General features: G+C 37.8%; 1 protein-coding gene across 7 annotated transcripts in view; it reads right to left on the bottom strand.

Moving 5' to 3' along the window:
* Nucleotides 1-16,424, bottom strand: part of LOC120538223 (atrial natriuretic peptide receptor 1-like) — a 369,768-nt gene that overhangs the window by 138,073 nt on the left and 215,271 nt on the right. For all 7 annotated transcript variants that reach the window (XM_039767680.1, XM_039767685.1, XM_039767703.1 and 4 more), the window contains one exon: nucleotides 4,651-4,786. In XM_039767680.1, coding sequence (XP_039623614.1) covers nucleotides 4,651-4,786 — 136 coding nt within the window. The remainder of the gene's footprint in view (nucleotides 1-4,650; nucleotides 4,787-16,424) is intronic.

Below are 16,424 nucleotides of genomic sequence, written 5' to 3'. Positions count from 1 at the left end.
AACCACCCCCAGAAAATAAAGGCAGGCTCGGAAATGAATTGCTGTCGTGGTCTATGTGTAGGCATTCTGGTGGATGTTGGAGAGTCTCATAAGTATTTGTGTTATCTTATCTCTGATTTTCAACATATTTTGCTCTGTTTATTGGTTTATACTATGGGATTTCATTTTGAGACTTGTTTTAGTTAGTGGATTATACTGTGGGATTTCATTGTGAGTGAGACCTGTTTGGTTTTCCATTTAGACAAGTCCTTTTTGCTAAGTATTCTTGTTGTCTTTATCTTATCTTCAAATAAATCCACCCATTATCCAACCCGCTATATCCTAACTACAGGGTCACAGGGGTCTGCTGGAGCCAATCCCAGCCAACACAAAGCGCAAGGCAGGAACAAACCCTTGGCAGGGCGCCAGCCCACCTCAGGACACACACACAACAACACACCAAGCGCACACTAGGGATAGTTTGGGATCCCCAATGCACCTAACCTGCATGGCTTATGACTGCGGGAAAAAACCAGAGCACCCGGAGGAAACCCACGCAGACACGGGGGGGAACATGCAGACTCCACGCAGGGAGGAACCGGCAAGCGAACCCACGTCTCCTTACTGTGAGGCAGCAGCGCTACCGCCAAATAAATCCTCCTTTAATAAAGATATTTTTCTGGCTTGAGGGTGATCGATGGAGATCCCTTTCCTAGTGTGTATTTTGAAGGTATTCTCAGACACTTCAGAGTGTATTTTTGAACTTTAAGAGTTAATTGTAGTTTGGCCTGGTGTAGACCAAAATCGGGCACTCAAGTGGAAGGCAGATTGCCTTTCAGTGCACCTCCTCTAGATTGTCTGGTGGAATTCAGGCCTGTTTCCATGTCAATATTTGAAGAACTCACACCATTTTGGCTATTTAGTATTACTCCTGAGCTTATAATGGAAATTTGAAGTATATATTGAGTAGGGAAAAGCAATTGATATCGATCTGATTTAAGTTGAGTTTATCTGAGTTGATATGGACCATAAATGTATGTGAAGTAGCACTGAATTAATTGTTACATGTTCAGAATTTCATTCCATGAAACATAATTCATAAAATGAATAAAAGAAAAGAAATAACAGTGGTAATTCTAGACATTGGGAGGTGAATAATGTAGGCCCAAAATAAAGTGAAGCAACCACACAGCCAAAAGGCGGATGAAAAAAATAATTTGTTATAAATTTCACAAGAGTCTTTCCCTATTTGTTATTCATTTGTCCTTCTGCACACTGCTCCAAAGATAAAATCAGCCCTATTCATGTTTTAAATTAACTATATTACAACACAGCTAGAGTACATTTTCCAATGTCAGCCTTGTCTAGAGTGCATTTACTATTTTCTTCCGAGTGTGAATACTTTTCTATACAAAAAACTGTATTTTATTTTTGCTGATTTTACCTCTGGCGATAAGAAGCTAACACCATTTATTGTTTCTTGATTACATATTGATGCCTGCTCTTCTCTCTTCCAAACTGACTTTCAATATTTGTAACATTTTTAATTAGTCTGTAAATGTGTTCAAAGGAGCCTGGCATAGATTCCTTTCCCAAATATCAAACGGTTTAGGTTATTGTTGGGTTGTATTGAACTTTCATTATTTTGTCTTTGTAAAGTATAACATACTTTGTGATGGTTCTTAAAGAAGTGAGTTATAAAAATTAAAGACTAATTGATTGCATTTAATCTCAAGACAACAAAAAATAACTCAGTTAAAAAAGTTTAATGCTATATCATTTGTGCTCAGACAGAAAAGAAGAATAAAAAAAACAAATAAATCAAATCTATTTAAATTCGCTCTTCCTTCATTTGCTTTTCTGTAAGAGGAGGAATCGCTGTCAGGTAGATTGAGCTTCTTTCATGCAGCAGTAAAGCACTCAGACATAAAACATCAGATGAAGTTAAATGAGCAATGAGGCAATTTGCTTTTTATGTTTAACCTTTCATGGCACATCACTCTGTTTGGCTTGCATTAGTACGCAAGAGAACTCTGGATAGCCGTAATCGATCTGTTCAGATCCTGTTACTGTATCTTGATGTTCAAATTAATCAGTTTGATTGCACATTTAATAATTACATTAATTTATCCAGTGAATGATGACACCTTTTGAGCTTAGGTTGTGTAGGTCCTTTGAAAAATAATGGTCACTTTATGTGTTTTTCTTTACAGCCTCACAGAGAGCAGCTTTTTTCTTCCCTGAGATATTCATCTGTCTTGCTTCTCAGATTCCTCTGCAGCACACTCAGTGTCTAAAGCGGCTATAGGCAAATCAATACATTTTTTTTCTCTCGGTTCATAATAACAGTGTCCCTCAAATGGATCTGTGCAGTGCAGTTGCTGGGCCATCAGTGGAATTCATTTGTTAGCTTGACAGAGGAACAAGGCCAAACAAACAGGAGAGCAAAAGAGTGAGGATAAGTTCAGAATTTCAGTCTGAGGAATGGAACTTAAGCAAAGCTGTCAGAACTATTGCTGTTAAAGGAGTATTTTTGATATCCTATCAGGTACTTGAATAAACATTGACATTAGGGAATTTCTAGTTCTGGTTGATCCAGCCATTCATTTTGTGAAAATAACTAAACTAATTTATAGGGATCAGAGCATCCAGATCCAGTCCTGGCAGAACAGACCTCCAGTCCAATGAAGGGCACACCCGCACTCATGCCAAGTTGCCAATCGACTTAACATGCATGCCATTCATACATGAGAGGAAGACATGCAGAAGATATGGGAAGAAAGTGCAAACTCATAAAGAGAGCATCAGAACCTGGGATGTAAAGCCAGTTTCACGGAGCTGTAATGCCTCAGCAATTCCCACAGTTACCATGCTGTTTCTAATCTTGGTTTAGCTGTTATTATATTGCATATCAGTAGAGCAATTTAGCAACTAAAGGCCCTGTCACATTACAAGATTTTTCAGCAGTTACATTTACATAATCTTATGTAATGAGTCGGGGAAATTTGCTGCACACTCCCTGACAAAACTGAAAAAGAAACGAGCTTGTAATACTTTAGAAACGTGAAACTGCGCTAGAAAGTCATCATTTAGTCATGCAAAGCCTATGTCACATTACATTAATTTTTTTCAGCACTTCCCATATTTACCATGCTGTTCTTAATCTTCGTTTAGCTGTTATTATATTATATATATATAATATATATATATTATCTATCTATCTATCTATCTATCTATCTATCTATCTATCTATCTATCTATCTATCTATCTATCTATCATAGCAGCAGAATAATTTAGTAACTAAAGGCCCTGTGAAATTACAAGGATTTTTCGGCGATTTTCATTCTTAGACTTCATTTAAATAATCTTTGTGAGTTGGAAACAGTTTACGGCACACTTCCGTGAAGTCGTTCGACAAATGTTAGACAGGCTCCTGGACTTGCTGTCTTTAAATCCTATTTAAAAACACACTTTTACTACCTGTCCTTTCACCAAGTATGATATGTTGACTATCTGTGTACTTTTTATTATGATTTTCTTCAGCTCTAATGTGTTTATGTGTTTCTGTTTCTTTTACCCTTTGGTTATTGTGTGTCTGATATGTTGGGTTTTATTGTAGAGCACTTTGGTCATCCTTGATGTTGTTTTTAAAGTGCTTTATAAATAAATAAATACATAAATGTGACCTACCTAGTGATTCACTCTGACTAGTCTGCAACTAGCTATGTCAAAATGAATCAGGTGTGATTTTGTCTTTACTCGAAGGGGTGGGTTGAGTGTGCAGGAAAAATGACAACCAATCACGTTCATCAGGAAGTACAATGCCTGGAATGTAGTGACAAGAAAGAAGGACCTGTGATATAGCAGGTCCACATCAAAAAGGGTGGCTGTTTTATTAAAAAAATAATGAATGCACTCATACCCGAGAGTGGTGCAGTTGCAAGCAATCTGCTGGGAAGAGGCAGTGAGCCATCTGTGCATTGCCTTTTCAGCACATGCTGGCAGACTGCTTGCCTTATTTTCAACCCGGTGCAGTAGTCAGGTGAACGTACCTGGAAAAGGCTCCCCAGCCAATAAGGGGAAAAAAATATAAATATAAAAATTTGCCAAACAATTAAAGAATATCCAAAAATTTGAAAAGTCAGTGATCTTACTTCTAGTACTTCACTATATACATTCAGAGGTCCATTAGTATGTCATTTATGTTACTTTGTATGCCCACTGTAGTCCATGACTTCTAACTCACCACAAATGGAACCAAGGCAGTGCCTCCTTAAATGTTTATTTAATTGGTTATTAAAAGGGGATATGTATGACTGAAATTGAGATACAGTGATAAAAATTAATGTTTGTCCAAAACAAGTAAGAAATTATTAAATTGGATAGAGTAGGCGCATGCAAGCTACCATCTGCATTTTTGTTTTTCCCTATTCCTATTCTTATTTTGTGAATAGGAAGCACATACTGTACTTGTTGCTTGTATGCGCTTCCTATTCACACAATTGTATCATGCTTCTTATATATAAAGAAGAAATGGGGTGATGGGAAAGATCTTGTGCACACCAACTCACATTGGATTTCCAGCGCACTACAAAATCTGAAATGTTTTGACCCACTAGAGTAGATAAACAGCATATGTGTCAGCTTGTGCAACATCTGTACTGACTCACCATTGAACGTACGGTTCCACATCTGCTTTGTGACTATTCTTCCATCAGGATTGACTTCACCGTTGATCAGGGTTTCATTCACAGCAAGGCTGTAGAGCATCACGCCATCATAGAAGCCTCCAGAAATTAAGTTCATCTGAAATAAAAATACAAATCAAATTCCAGTGAGTTTTGACACATATCCTGAAAATCTAGCTGGCAATCTGATTCTGTATAAAAAGCTTTAGCTGAATGGTCCCCCTACTTGTGCAAACATCAATATTGTAGACAGTTTTAAAACTCCTAGGGGATTTATTGGCTACATGCATTTATCACCATTCTAAGGCAACATCCTTCTGGTGGAGCCTAAACTTTCAGCTGTGGCTGATCAATTATTTAGAGGAGTAGCTCTGTCTGCAGCTCCTAGGCACCAATGGAGATGACCTTGCAGACGTCCCCTTTGTCAAACACATAAGTGCTTTTTAAGGTAACTCTTAAACTCCCAGTTCAGTGAAGTTTCTTAACAAATCCAGGCAAATTAGATTACTTCATGAGTTTAAAGAAGTTTATGTTTCTTGCTTTCACAGGACCCAGCAAAGTGTTTTTTAATGTTTTCTTGGTAATTTATTTACTTGGAAACACCTATAGGTAATTAGTTTAAGATTATATCATTTCAGTTCTAGTTGTAATTTCAGGATATCCTGGTAAGTCATTGGAATGAGTCTGGCTTTTTTCATCTTAATAATCAATGCTGATTCTTACCATTGGAATTATTAGATTTGTCTTTCTAATGGTTTATAATTGTTATTAGTATTCTGGTATTTTGTGTCATGGTTGCAGCCATGCTGTTCACCATTGCCAGTGCTGTGTTCATAACCTGTCAGACAGATGGGAAATACAGGTTTCCAAGTATGACATTAATGTCCTACAAACTCAGAGCTACAAGTTGGAAAGTTAAGATTGAAAATAAAGCTACCCAGATTCTCTGAGTGGTAATGTAATGATAACTTTTCACCTTACTCAATTGTATAAAACAAACAAATACAGCCTGAAAAACATAATTGCCTTTTTTTGTGGTTGAATTGCATGTAGAGCAAAGTGATGCACATTTAGATAGATAGATAGATAGATAGACCAGAATGACTAAAAAGGAAATTAAAAAGAAAGAAAAGAAAACTTCTGACTTGGCTGTCACAGTCACAGTAAATCATTATGCAGGCATATTGCTGTTATTGTAAAGGAGCAGAGTACCGTTTAGTTTGCTCTTTATTTTCACAAAATATGTACAGATTATCTTTAATTATTTTTTTGAACCCAGCCACAGGGGATGCACAAGCCAGTGTGTTTCTTTGTGCCGGGCACAAGCCCAGATAAATGGGGAGGGTTATATCAGAAAGGTCATCCTGTGTAAAATTTTGCCAAATCAATATGCGGACAACAATACAAATTTCCATACTGGATCAGTCAAGCCCCAGGTTAACAACAACCGCCACCAGTACTGTTAGCCAACAGAGTGCTGGCAGAAATTGGGCTACTGCTGGCTGAAGAAGAAGGAGGAGAAGAAGAGGGGGGAGACATGTCCGGAGGCAGGATGAGAGGAGGTAGGTAAAGAGAGTGGAACTGAGGGTAGGAACTTTGAATGTTGGCAGTATGACTGGTAAGCGGAGAGAGTTAGCAGATATGATGGAGAGAAGGAAGGTTGATATATTGTGTGTGCAAGAGACTAAATGGGAGGGGAGTAAGACCAGGTGGATTGGAGGTGGATTCAAATTGTTCTATCATGGAGTGGATAGGAGGTGAAATGGAGTAGGAGTTATTCTGAAGGAACAGTATGTCAAGAGTATTTCGGAGGTGAAAACAGTGTCAGACAGAGTGATGATTATGAAGCTGGAAATTGTAGGTGTGATGATGAATGTTGTTAGTGCATATGCACCGCAAGTTGGGTGTGCAATGGGTGAGAAAGAAGATTTCTGGAGTGAGTTGGATGAAGTGATGAACAGTGTACCCAAGGGACAGAAAGTGGTGATTGGAGCAGATTTCAATGGACATGTTGGTGAAGGGAACAGAGGAGATGAGGAGGTGATGGGTAGGTATGGTGTCAAGGAGAGGAATGAAGAAGGTCAGATGATAGTGGATTTTGCCAAAAGGATGGACATGGCTGTGGTGAATACATATTTTAAGAAGAGGGAGGAACATAGGGTTACATACAAGAGTGGAGGAAGATGCACACAGGTAGATTACATTCTATGCAGAAGAGTCAATCTGAAGGAGATTGAAGACTGCAAAGTGATGGCAGGGGAAAGAGTAGTTAAGCAGCATAGAATGGTTGTCTGTAAGATGACGTTGGAGATCAAGAAGAGGAAGAGTGAGAACAGAGCCAAGGATCAAATGGTCGAATTGAAAAAGGAAGACTGCAAGGTTGAGTTTAGGGAGAAGGAGAGACAGGTACTGGGTGGTAGTGAAGAGTTACCAGACAGTTGGAAAACTACATTAGAAGTAGTAAGGGTGACAGCAAGAAAAGTGCTTGTCGTGACATCTGGAAAGAGGAAGAAGGAAAAGGAAACCTTGTGGTGGAATGGGGAAGTACAGGAGAGTATACAGAGGAAGAGGATGGCAAAGAAGAAGTTGGATAGTTAGAGAGATGCAGAAAGTAGACAAGAGCAAGGTGAAGAGAGAGGTGGCGAAGGCTAAAGAAAAGACGTATGATGAGTTGTATGAGAGGCTGGACACTAAGGAGAAAGAAAAGGACCTGTACCAATTGGCTAGACAGAGGGACCGAGCTGGGAAAGATGTGCAGAAGGTGCGACGTTTGCACTGATTCGTGTTTTTTGTATCTCACACCCTCATACACCTTTATCGTGAGAGCATCCCTTATCTACAATGGAACGTTCGATCAGAAGAAAATATAAAGCTGATTTTAACTTAAACATTGTTAAAGTTGCAAAAGAAATTGGTAACTGCACTGCTGCAACAAAATTCGATGTATCTAAGTATAATCTTATAGTTGAGTTGGGCTTTTTTGACTATCATCTCTGACAAGATTTTGTAAAAGTGACTACTGCATGTTTGTAGGCTATTTCAGTTATAGGAATTCTGCTATAAAGAATATCAGAGGAATTTGAATGAGAACTAAAAGATAAAATAGACAAAGCTGAAGTCATTAACAAAAAGTCTATCTGCGAATTTCTTGAAATCCAAAATATGTAACATAATTGCCTCTTTAACTAGAAAAATCAACAGGAAACATGCAAGTAAAATCTCTGTAATCTTAGATGAGTAGGAAGCAGATGAGCCAACCTTTTCTCCTAAGCATATGCATGATCTCGCCACAAAATGGTAGCAATCAGAATAAATAGAATGGAGTTGGGAAAAAATATGAATATTTTACATTATTACAATGAAACTTAAAGAAAAATGTTAGAAATGGATTCTGCAGCCCAAAAACTGTACAATAATCTTGACAAAAAATTAACATAATCACACATCAGTCAGGTCAAGTAGCTTCATTGCCATACCATCCATCCATCGATTATCCAACCCGCTATATCCTAACTACAGGGTCACGGGGGTCTGCTGGAGCCAATCCCAGCCAATGCAGGGCACAAGGCAGGAAACAAATCCCGGGCAGGGTGCTAGCCCACCGCAGGGCATGCACACACACACACACCAGGGACTAGTAGAGACTAGGGACAATTTAGAACCTGCATATCTTTGGACTGTGGGAAGAGACCCACGCAGACACGGGGAGAACATGCAAACTCCATGCTGGGAGGACCCGGGAAGTGAACCCGGGTTTCCTAACTGCGAGGCAGCAGCACTACCCACTGTGCTGCCCTATTGTCATATCATTCGTGCACATTATTGCAGCATACAGTGCCACCAAATAACCAGTTCACCTGGACCATGGTGCAACATATACATAAACAAAAGTGCAACACAAATAAAGGACTATACTATACTAATAAATAAATAATACAAAAACAATCAATTTTCATAAAATTGTGCACGTGCATTGCCATTGGCATACCAGGGAGAGGGGTTGTAATGGCAGAGGCAAAACCAGCACCATCACAGGGCCTATAATTCCCATCAGGCATCAGGAATGTGCTGAGGCTGTTAGGAGAAAACTGTCATTGGAACACAAAGTTTTGTAACAGCCAAAACGGAATCTTATCAAAGGTTACAGGTATGTGCAGTGTTTCCTTTTCAATTAATATGAATAAGAACTTCATTGTCTCACAGGATTACAGCTTTTGTCTAAGAATATCTCCTTTTGTCTTATTGTGGGTTGTGTTTGTCCATGTTGAAGTTCCAAAAAAATTTTTTTTTCTTGTTTATTTATATCCAGGGAAAGCTTTTACTAAAACTGCATCTTACAGAAGATATATCTATGGTGAAGGCTTTTAGTTTCAAGCTTGTTTTTGTCATTTGCATTGCTCCTTTGATTTCTGAATGTTGTTTTCTAATTTGGTTTTGGTGAAAAATCATTTTGACTTCCCTATTACCAGACCTTGGCTTGTTATTTTTCACCTGGAATCTTTCCTGCTCTCTTTAATCTGTTCTTCTTCTGAACCAAGATTTATAAAGCTTCTGTACACACGGACAGAACATTGAACTATGCGTACACAAGTTTTTATGCAGAGGTTGGGATTTCAAACAGAAAACCTGAGGGTAGAACTTACATATACTTACAGCATCTTTGACCAATCCATGTGCAACACTGAAATGATGACATCCTTCATCAAGTAGGAAAAAACAGCCAAAACAGCTAAGTGACAAATCACTTATCTAATAGTTCATATCAACGAACCATTATTGTAAATTGCATTGTTAATGCGACAATCATATTAAGCTTCAAAATTGATAAATATGATATACAGACTCTATTTTAGTTTTATTTTAAGAGGGCCAATGCTGTGTATTTTTGGCAGTTTTGTATACTGTATATAGCCTTTTATCTGTGGTCACTTCTCGGGATTAGAAACCAAAGCAACGTAAAAGTACATGTGTGGTTCACTCCCTGCCTACAGAACATTATAAATATCATGCCTTATAACAGTGTTCCCCATCTGTACTTGGTGAATTGAGCATGCATGTAAAAGCAATGTGGGGACCTCTTGCTGAAACATGCATACATATGAAAGGAGGATGTTGGTTCTGTCATTGTGAATCAAACCTGCATATAAAAGCGTGTGGGTGTGTGGTTTATCATGCGTGAGACAATTAAAGATAAATAAGGGGATAAATAATGTGCAATGCTGTCGATCCTGCCATGTCCTACTCACACACCCAGTGACAGAAACCTGTAAGCCAACAGCAGCAGCAGCCAGCGACCCAGTAGTTGAGAAGCACTGCCCTATAGCCTACTCATGTCCTGGTGGTTTGATACAGTATGGCTTGTTTCACATGTCTTGAAAACTATGCAAATGGCCTTCAAGCAGTGCCAAATATACAAGGAGAAAGAGCTTAAAGGGACTGGTTGGAGTTTTTTTTACTAATGATAACTGCCTTCGGAGCTGATTTAGACTTTCAAGAGACATTCTCTTGTAACTATGTGCTAAGTTGGCCCCAGAAATAGAAACAGACTGCACAACTACCTGTTCATATTTAGGTTTTAAAAACAACTGCCACCTACCAGAGAGAACTAGCCTACTTTTCCAGAAGCCTGTTTATACTGTATGTCTGTAAGCACAACAAAAATTTCCCCATGTAGTAACTGATATTCTTAACTTATGTTATTATGCCCTTTTTAATTGTATTAATGCTAATTTAATTTACAGCAAGATTATTTACTAGATTTCAAGTTCATGCATCCACCTTTCCATCTGTTCATGCATTTTGATCAATATTCCAAACAGGTTTGAAGGACTGGGTGATCTCTGTGAAATGCATCCAATTTATTATGAATGACTGAACCTAGCTAATCCTGATGATGGACACAGTGGCCACAAGCTAAGAGCAGACCAGACCCCTGTTTATCTCACAATAACCTACAGTATGCCTGCAGAATCCTCTGCCATTCTGAGATCTTCTGCAGGATATAATCCTTCAACTTGCCCCGGGTGTGCCTAGAATTCTACTCCCAGTAGGACAAGCCCAATAATCCTTTAATAAAAGACCTAGAGGACATCCTTTCCATACGCCCAAATATAGTATAGAATTACCAAATTAAGGAAATTTGTATTTTATACAAAATTAATGTAAGAAATATGAATAATTTACCTGCAATACTTAGTTTTTACCCAATACTCTCATTAGAGTGCTAGGATCCTTAAGCCATAGATATTAGTGTAATGGGCCTATGTACAGTATATATCTACAGAAATGATGTCATATGTATTATTAATGCTAAAGGAAACACAATTAAAGTGGTTCCTCAATTATAGCTTGTAAATAGCATAGTTGTGAAAATCATGGGGATTCTATGCAGTTCATTTTGCATGTTTTTTTCTCCTCATAAGAAAGATAAATCATTCTTATTAGTATATCTTGGCTGTTGTTAGGTACAGGAAGAAATGCAGCAGATTTCATAACAGTGCCGCTTGATCTACAAATAATTATATTTCTGCTTGAGTCGCCTTTCAGCTGTTTCACATTTAACGCTTTAGATTCAAATCTAAGTCTTTAGAACAGTGTTATTCTTTCATCACAAGAGGATGTTTTCTGTCAAAAGTATACTTATCTAAGAGCAGTTTTAGGTGTGCAAAGAGCAGATTACAGAATTAGCAACACAGCATGCTCTACATGCAACACATTCTCGCAACTTTATATACATGGATGGCAAACACTATATATCATCTAAGCTCTGAACCTTAGGAATCAGTGCGTTTTACACCCTAGATCCTTAGATTTAGCTGCAGCAGTCGTTTGTGGTACAGTTCAGGAGAACATGCGTCATGGTGCTGTGGCACAGCTGGCTGCTGCCTTTTGAAGACTAGACTCTGAATAAATTTTCCCAGGAAATAATTGTTGATCTCAAAATGTTTGTCTTAGCCTAAAGTGCTACGTTTGTCTACAGAACATCTTCAGTGGAACCATCTCTGGTTTTACTGGTCACCGGCCAAAACACAGGAATGTCTATAAAGATTTGTCTTGGTGTGAGGTTAAACTAGGCAAGGCAAAGAACATCCAGCTGCTGAAAGTTCTTCAGGCCCTCGATTTTCTAGCCTAATCGCCCTTAGTCCCCATTTCTTTATCCACCAGCTGTTTCTTTTTCACAACTGTTACCAAAACTGTTACTCATGAACTTTCTCCATCCAGGGGTTTTAAATCGTCAGTGTCCACTTATCCTATTGAATTAAATCTCTGCTTTGCTTCATTCTTCAGAAGTTCTGACTAAGCAGGAAATCAGTCAGTGCCTAAAGTACTAATTCTGTGTTCAAAAATGATTTAAGGCCTCATCTGGAGCATATCTCTATCAGTGTTTGAAAAATTACAAATTTATATTACAATCTAGAATATTTATACCAGAAATATTTAAATTAAAAAATACATTTTAATAGATAGATAGATAGATAGATCAAAACTACAGAGTTTTATGACGTAGTTCCCATTTAGACTACCCTAATGACATTTTGGCTATACGTTATTGGAGTATGATTATGATTCATTTCAATTAATTTTATTTTTGTATAGTGCTCTTCAGTGAGTGCTGGCTCAGAACGCTATAACAAGTTCACAGATAAATGCTGTCCTAAACGTTACAAATTACTAAATACATAATAAATAACATTAAAAGAAACAGATTTGTTTAAACAGATAGAAAAACAAATTAGTTTGAAACTGATTTTCACAGACGTGCATATGGGAGGCAACTTCAGGGCTCATTTATTGGTAGATACACTTTAAGGCTGGGGATGGATCACCTAATTCCTTTGATCTTTCTCCCTCTGCAGAATGGATGAGTAATGGACAATCTGCCAATGACAGTCAGTTCCGCCTTTTGGCTTCCTGAATCTGTCCTTTCTGCCTCATCTTCCTCCAAACCAGCTTCACCACCATCTTGGATTCAGTCAGAAGGAGACTCACATCTGAGCAAGACGACTCCACAGCTATTGCATGTTTTCCCCGTAACCTTAATTTTCAATTATACATGGATAACTTAGGTGCCACAACCCTTTAATATTTTCTTGTTCACATTACATATTTTGTTTATTTACACTGTTCATTAATTAATTGTTGAACTATTGCCAGTTGATAACAGAGAACAGGAATACAAAAACTCCAGTCAGCAGCCACCCTGGAGAAAGTAAACCACCGGAGGGTCCATGGTAAGTTATAACAGAAAAAGCTTGGCTAGCTGGTTAACCATCACTTTCTGGTCATTCTATAGTAAAGTCTGTGCTGGGCATCTAATATGATGACAGAAACATTTCATATAAGCGCACGATGAGCTCCAACTTGAAGTGTTCACTCTCAAGAATACTGCGCAAGCTAATCTATTCAGGAACAGTGTGTGCTGCTTTGGCAATTCTAACATAAAAATGTACATCAACCACGGCATCTCCTCCAGTACTACTCAAGCTTTTATTTTCCACACATATGTTTAAATCCTGGATGCCTGAGGCGCAACTGATGGCAGCTCAAAGATGTTATAGCAGACAATCATGTGACCCTTCTAAATTCCTCTGAGGAGGGATAACTTTGACTGTTGGGCCTACACTATTGTAGCCACTAATTCAAAACACCAGTCACTTAAGATAGTCAAGAGATGCTTAAACTCTTATATCACCATGATGTTAGGCTGTGTTAGACATTATATGTTAATGAAACTGGATGAAAGTTTAGCACCATTATGCCAAGCTCAGGTTTTAGAAGCTGCATACCTTGTAATGCATGACTATGTCTTGCAATAACACACACTCTTGGTGAACTCCGGCACCCATCTTAAAAGACTTCCGCATAGCGTTATAAACGTAGACACAGCATTTGCTTGGTAAATACATTACAATTGTAAATCTAGAACTAAGTATTCCAGCAATAGCTCCCACAAGATGCTCCAGGGCACTCACTGTACATGATCAGAAAGTATCCACTAATACACAAAATAGTGAAGATAACATTGGTGGAGTGTTACAATCCTTCAGCTGTCCAAATAGGGCAAATTACTGGTGGTCCACCGTTCTATTGACACTGGAAAATTCATATTGTTCCTCCTGGATCTGAGGTACAATTATAGGTTTATAGAGTGATTTTTGTCATGTGTACAATGAAATTCCTCCTTGAATGTGCTAATCAACATGCAAATCAACGCTGCTGTCTGATTCCATTATCCGTGAGAACATTAATGGACAAGTTCACTTTCCCATGAATTTGTCACTGCCCATGAAATTATTTTATTATATTTGAATGTTTTTTATCAGTGTTGTTTCTTTCTTCTATACAGTACTTCATGCAGAAGGATCACCAGGAGTCACCAAATTCTAGACATGCCAGTATCTATTATTAAGTGAAGATGAAGTCTTTACTTTTTCTTTTTATTTCGTCCTAGGTGCTGTTGTGTTCTGCAGAACACTAGACTGAAACAGTTGCAGTACGGCACCTTTTTAGAATTGTGATTCACATTGGAACTAAAGCAGAGTGCATCTGTTAATACAGGCATTCATGTGGCTCAGATATTAAGAATGCACAATTACCAGTAATCTTATATCATTAGAACCAAAATGAAGTGAAGGAAAAAGAGGTTAAATATGACACAGTCATAATCTCAAGTAGAGTATCGCTTAAAGAATAAAAATTCTCAACACTGCTTAGTCTGATTCAAGATCACAAGGCAGAATCCAACCCTGATGAGGGTGACAGAATACTAAAGGGTCAGTTTTGAACCTCAAATTAAAAACTAACTCACGTGTTCGGGATGTGGGTGGAAAACCAGAGTGCCCAGAAAAGAACTCAGACATGGGAGAATGTGTAAACTCAACACAGACAGCGGACAAGCATGCGATTCAAACCTTGACACAGTGACGGACCTGAATTGTTATGGGAGCCCCTTCGCAACCAGCAACAAGGTCTGGAAAAGTGCTGTTATTTTCTTATTTTTTGATTACAGCTAGCCTAAGAATAAATAATTTCCATAAAGTGTTTAATTTCTGAAATAAACGATAGTAGTGTTTTAAATTATTTAGAATTATTTTATACTAAAAATATTTAGAATGAAACTTGCTCAGTTTGAATGTTTTTTGTGTATTGTTAACCTACAAAATATTTATATAATTTTTATTTTAACTATTATTTTGTATTGAATTACACTATATTATTAGTATAATTATTTATATTAATAATAATTTTATTAATCAACAATATTATTATTAATATAACAATTTAAAAAAAAATCTGATTATACAGTAGATATCCAAAACTTTTTAAGCAATGTGGACTAAAGTCACTTCTGAGGCCTCTTAGGGATTAAGGACCCTGAAGATTAAGTTTTATTAGTTTCATAGTAGATCCTGCCCTGCCTTGGACAATGGACCAGTGAGGCAGTAGCGTTAACCCCAATGCCTCTGTGCTACTTTTACATTTTTACATTTATTTATTTGGCTGCTGACTTACAACATTTAAGATACAATGGTTAACATTTCTTTTGTTTTCCAAAATAGGTTTGAAGTCCAAAGACCTAACCACTGCACCACATCTTCCTGGACCTCGATGATTTTTTTATAATATGAAGATGAGGTTGACATGAATAATCTGAAGACTCTTGACAATAATGTCATGTCACTTTCTAACACTCTTAATCTAGACCTGTGGGGCTGTTGCCTATCCCAGCTAGCATATGAAGCAAGACAGAAACAAACCCAGGACAGGACATCAGCCCATCGCAGAGCGAACACACAAACATTAGGGCCAATTTAGCGTCACCAATTCACCTACTTTTCACATTTATGAACAGTGGGAGTACATGCAAACACCATACAGGGATGACCTAGGATATGAACCTTGGTCTCCTTTCTGTGAGGCAGCAGTGCTACCACTGCCACACTGTGCCACCATTTGACAATAATGATAAAATTAAAACTAATTAACCGATGGAAATGAAGCAGATGCTTGAAGTAGAAGTACAAAGAATAGCTAATAATTGTGTCAATGCTCAGATGTCCATGTTGTTCAAGGATTTGACCTACACTCTCATAAATACTGGCTCTTTAATTGTGCTTTATGGTTCTTTATTGGGTTTTGTGGTTCCTCGTAGAACTAATGTTTGACCAAGCACCATTGCATTCTGGAAAGGAGACTTTGTATATGAAGTTGGTTCTTTATGCTTTGAAAAGCGTCCTAATTTGTAAATAAATAAATCTCTGTATTATATTAAAAAATCCTGGGACAAGACAAGACTTTATCAGAGAGATAATTTCATGTCCCGCGAGATGATACTTTGTGCCAAGAGATTTAACCATGCCAAATAAAAGACAACGAGTAGATGACAAAGTAGAACGTCGTAAAGAGGTTAAAAAACGTTGGTGCAATACACATGCAGAATAGGTTAGAGACAATGAAAGTACTAAAATTCGAAAGTCTCAAAAAATGATAGTAAAGATCACATTAACACAAACAAATGGAAATCATTACTCGGTGAAATAACGGAACAGCGAAAAGAGATTAAATATATGAACATAGGTGATATGACAGAAGTATGTGGATATTGTTCGGATTTAAACTTTAAGTCAGAGACTTGTAGATCGGCTAATTCGTGTTGCCATCAGGGAAACGTAGTGTTTCTTCCCAATGAAGAGGAGCATCCGCGAGAATTAAAAGATTTGTTGTTTGGTTAAAATGAAATCCACATACGCGAGCAG

This window comes from Polypterus senegalus, chromosome 1 (genome assembly GCF_016835505.1).
Source record: "Polypterus senegalus isolate Bchr_013 chromosome 1, ASM1683550v1, whole genome shotgun sequence".
Taxonomy (NCBI): domain Eukaryota; kingdom Metazoa; phylum Chordata; class Cladistia; order Polypteriformes; family Polypteridae; genus Polypterus; species Polypterus senegalus.
Note: the sequence above shows the minus strand (reverse complement) of the source record. Positions and strands in the feature narration are given on the sequence as shown.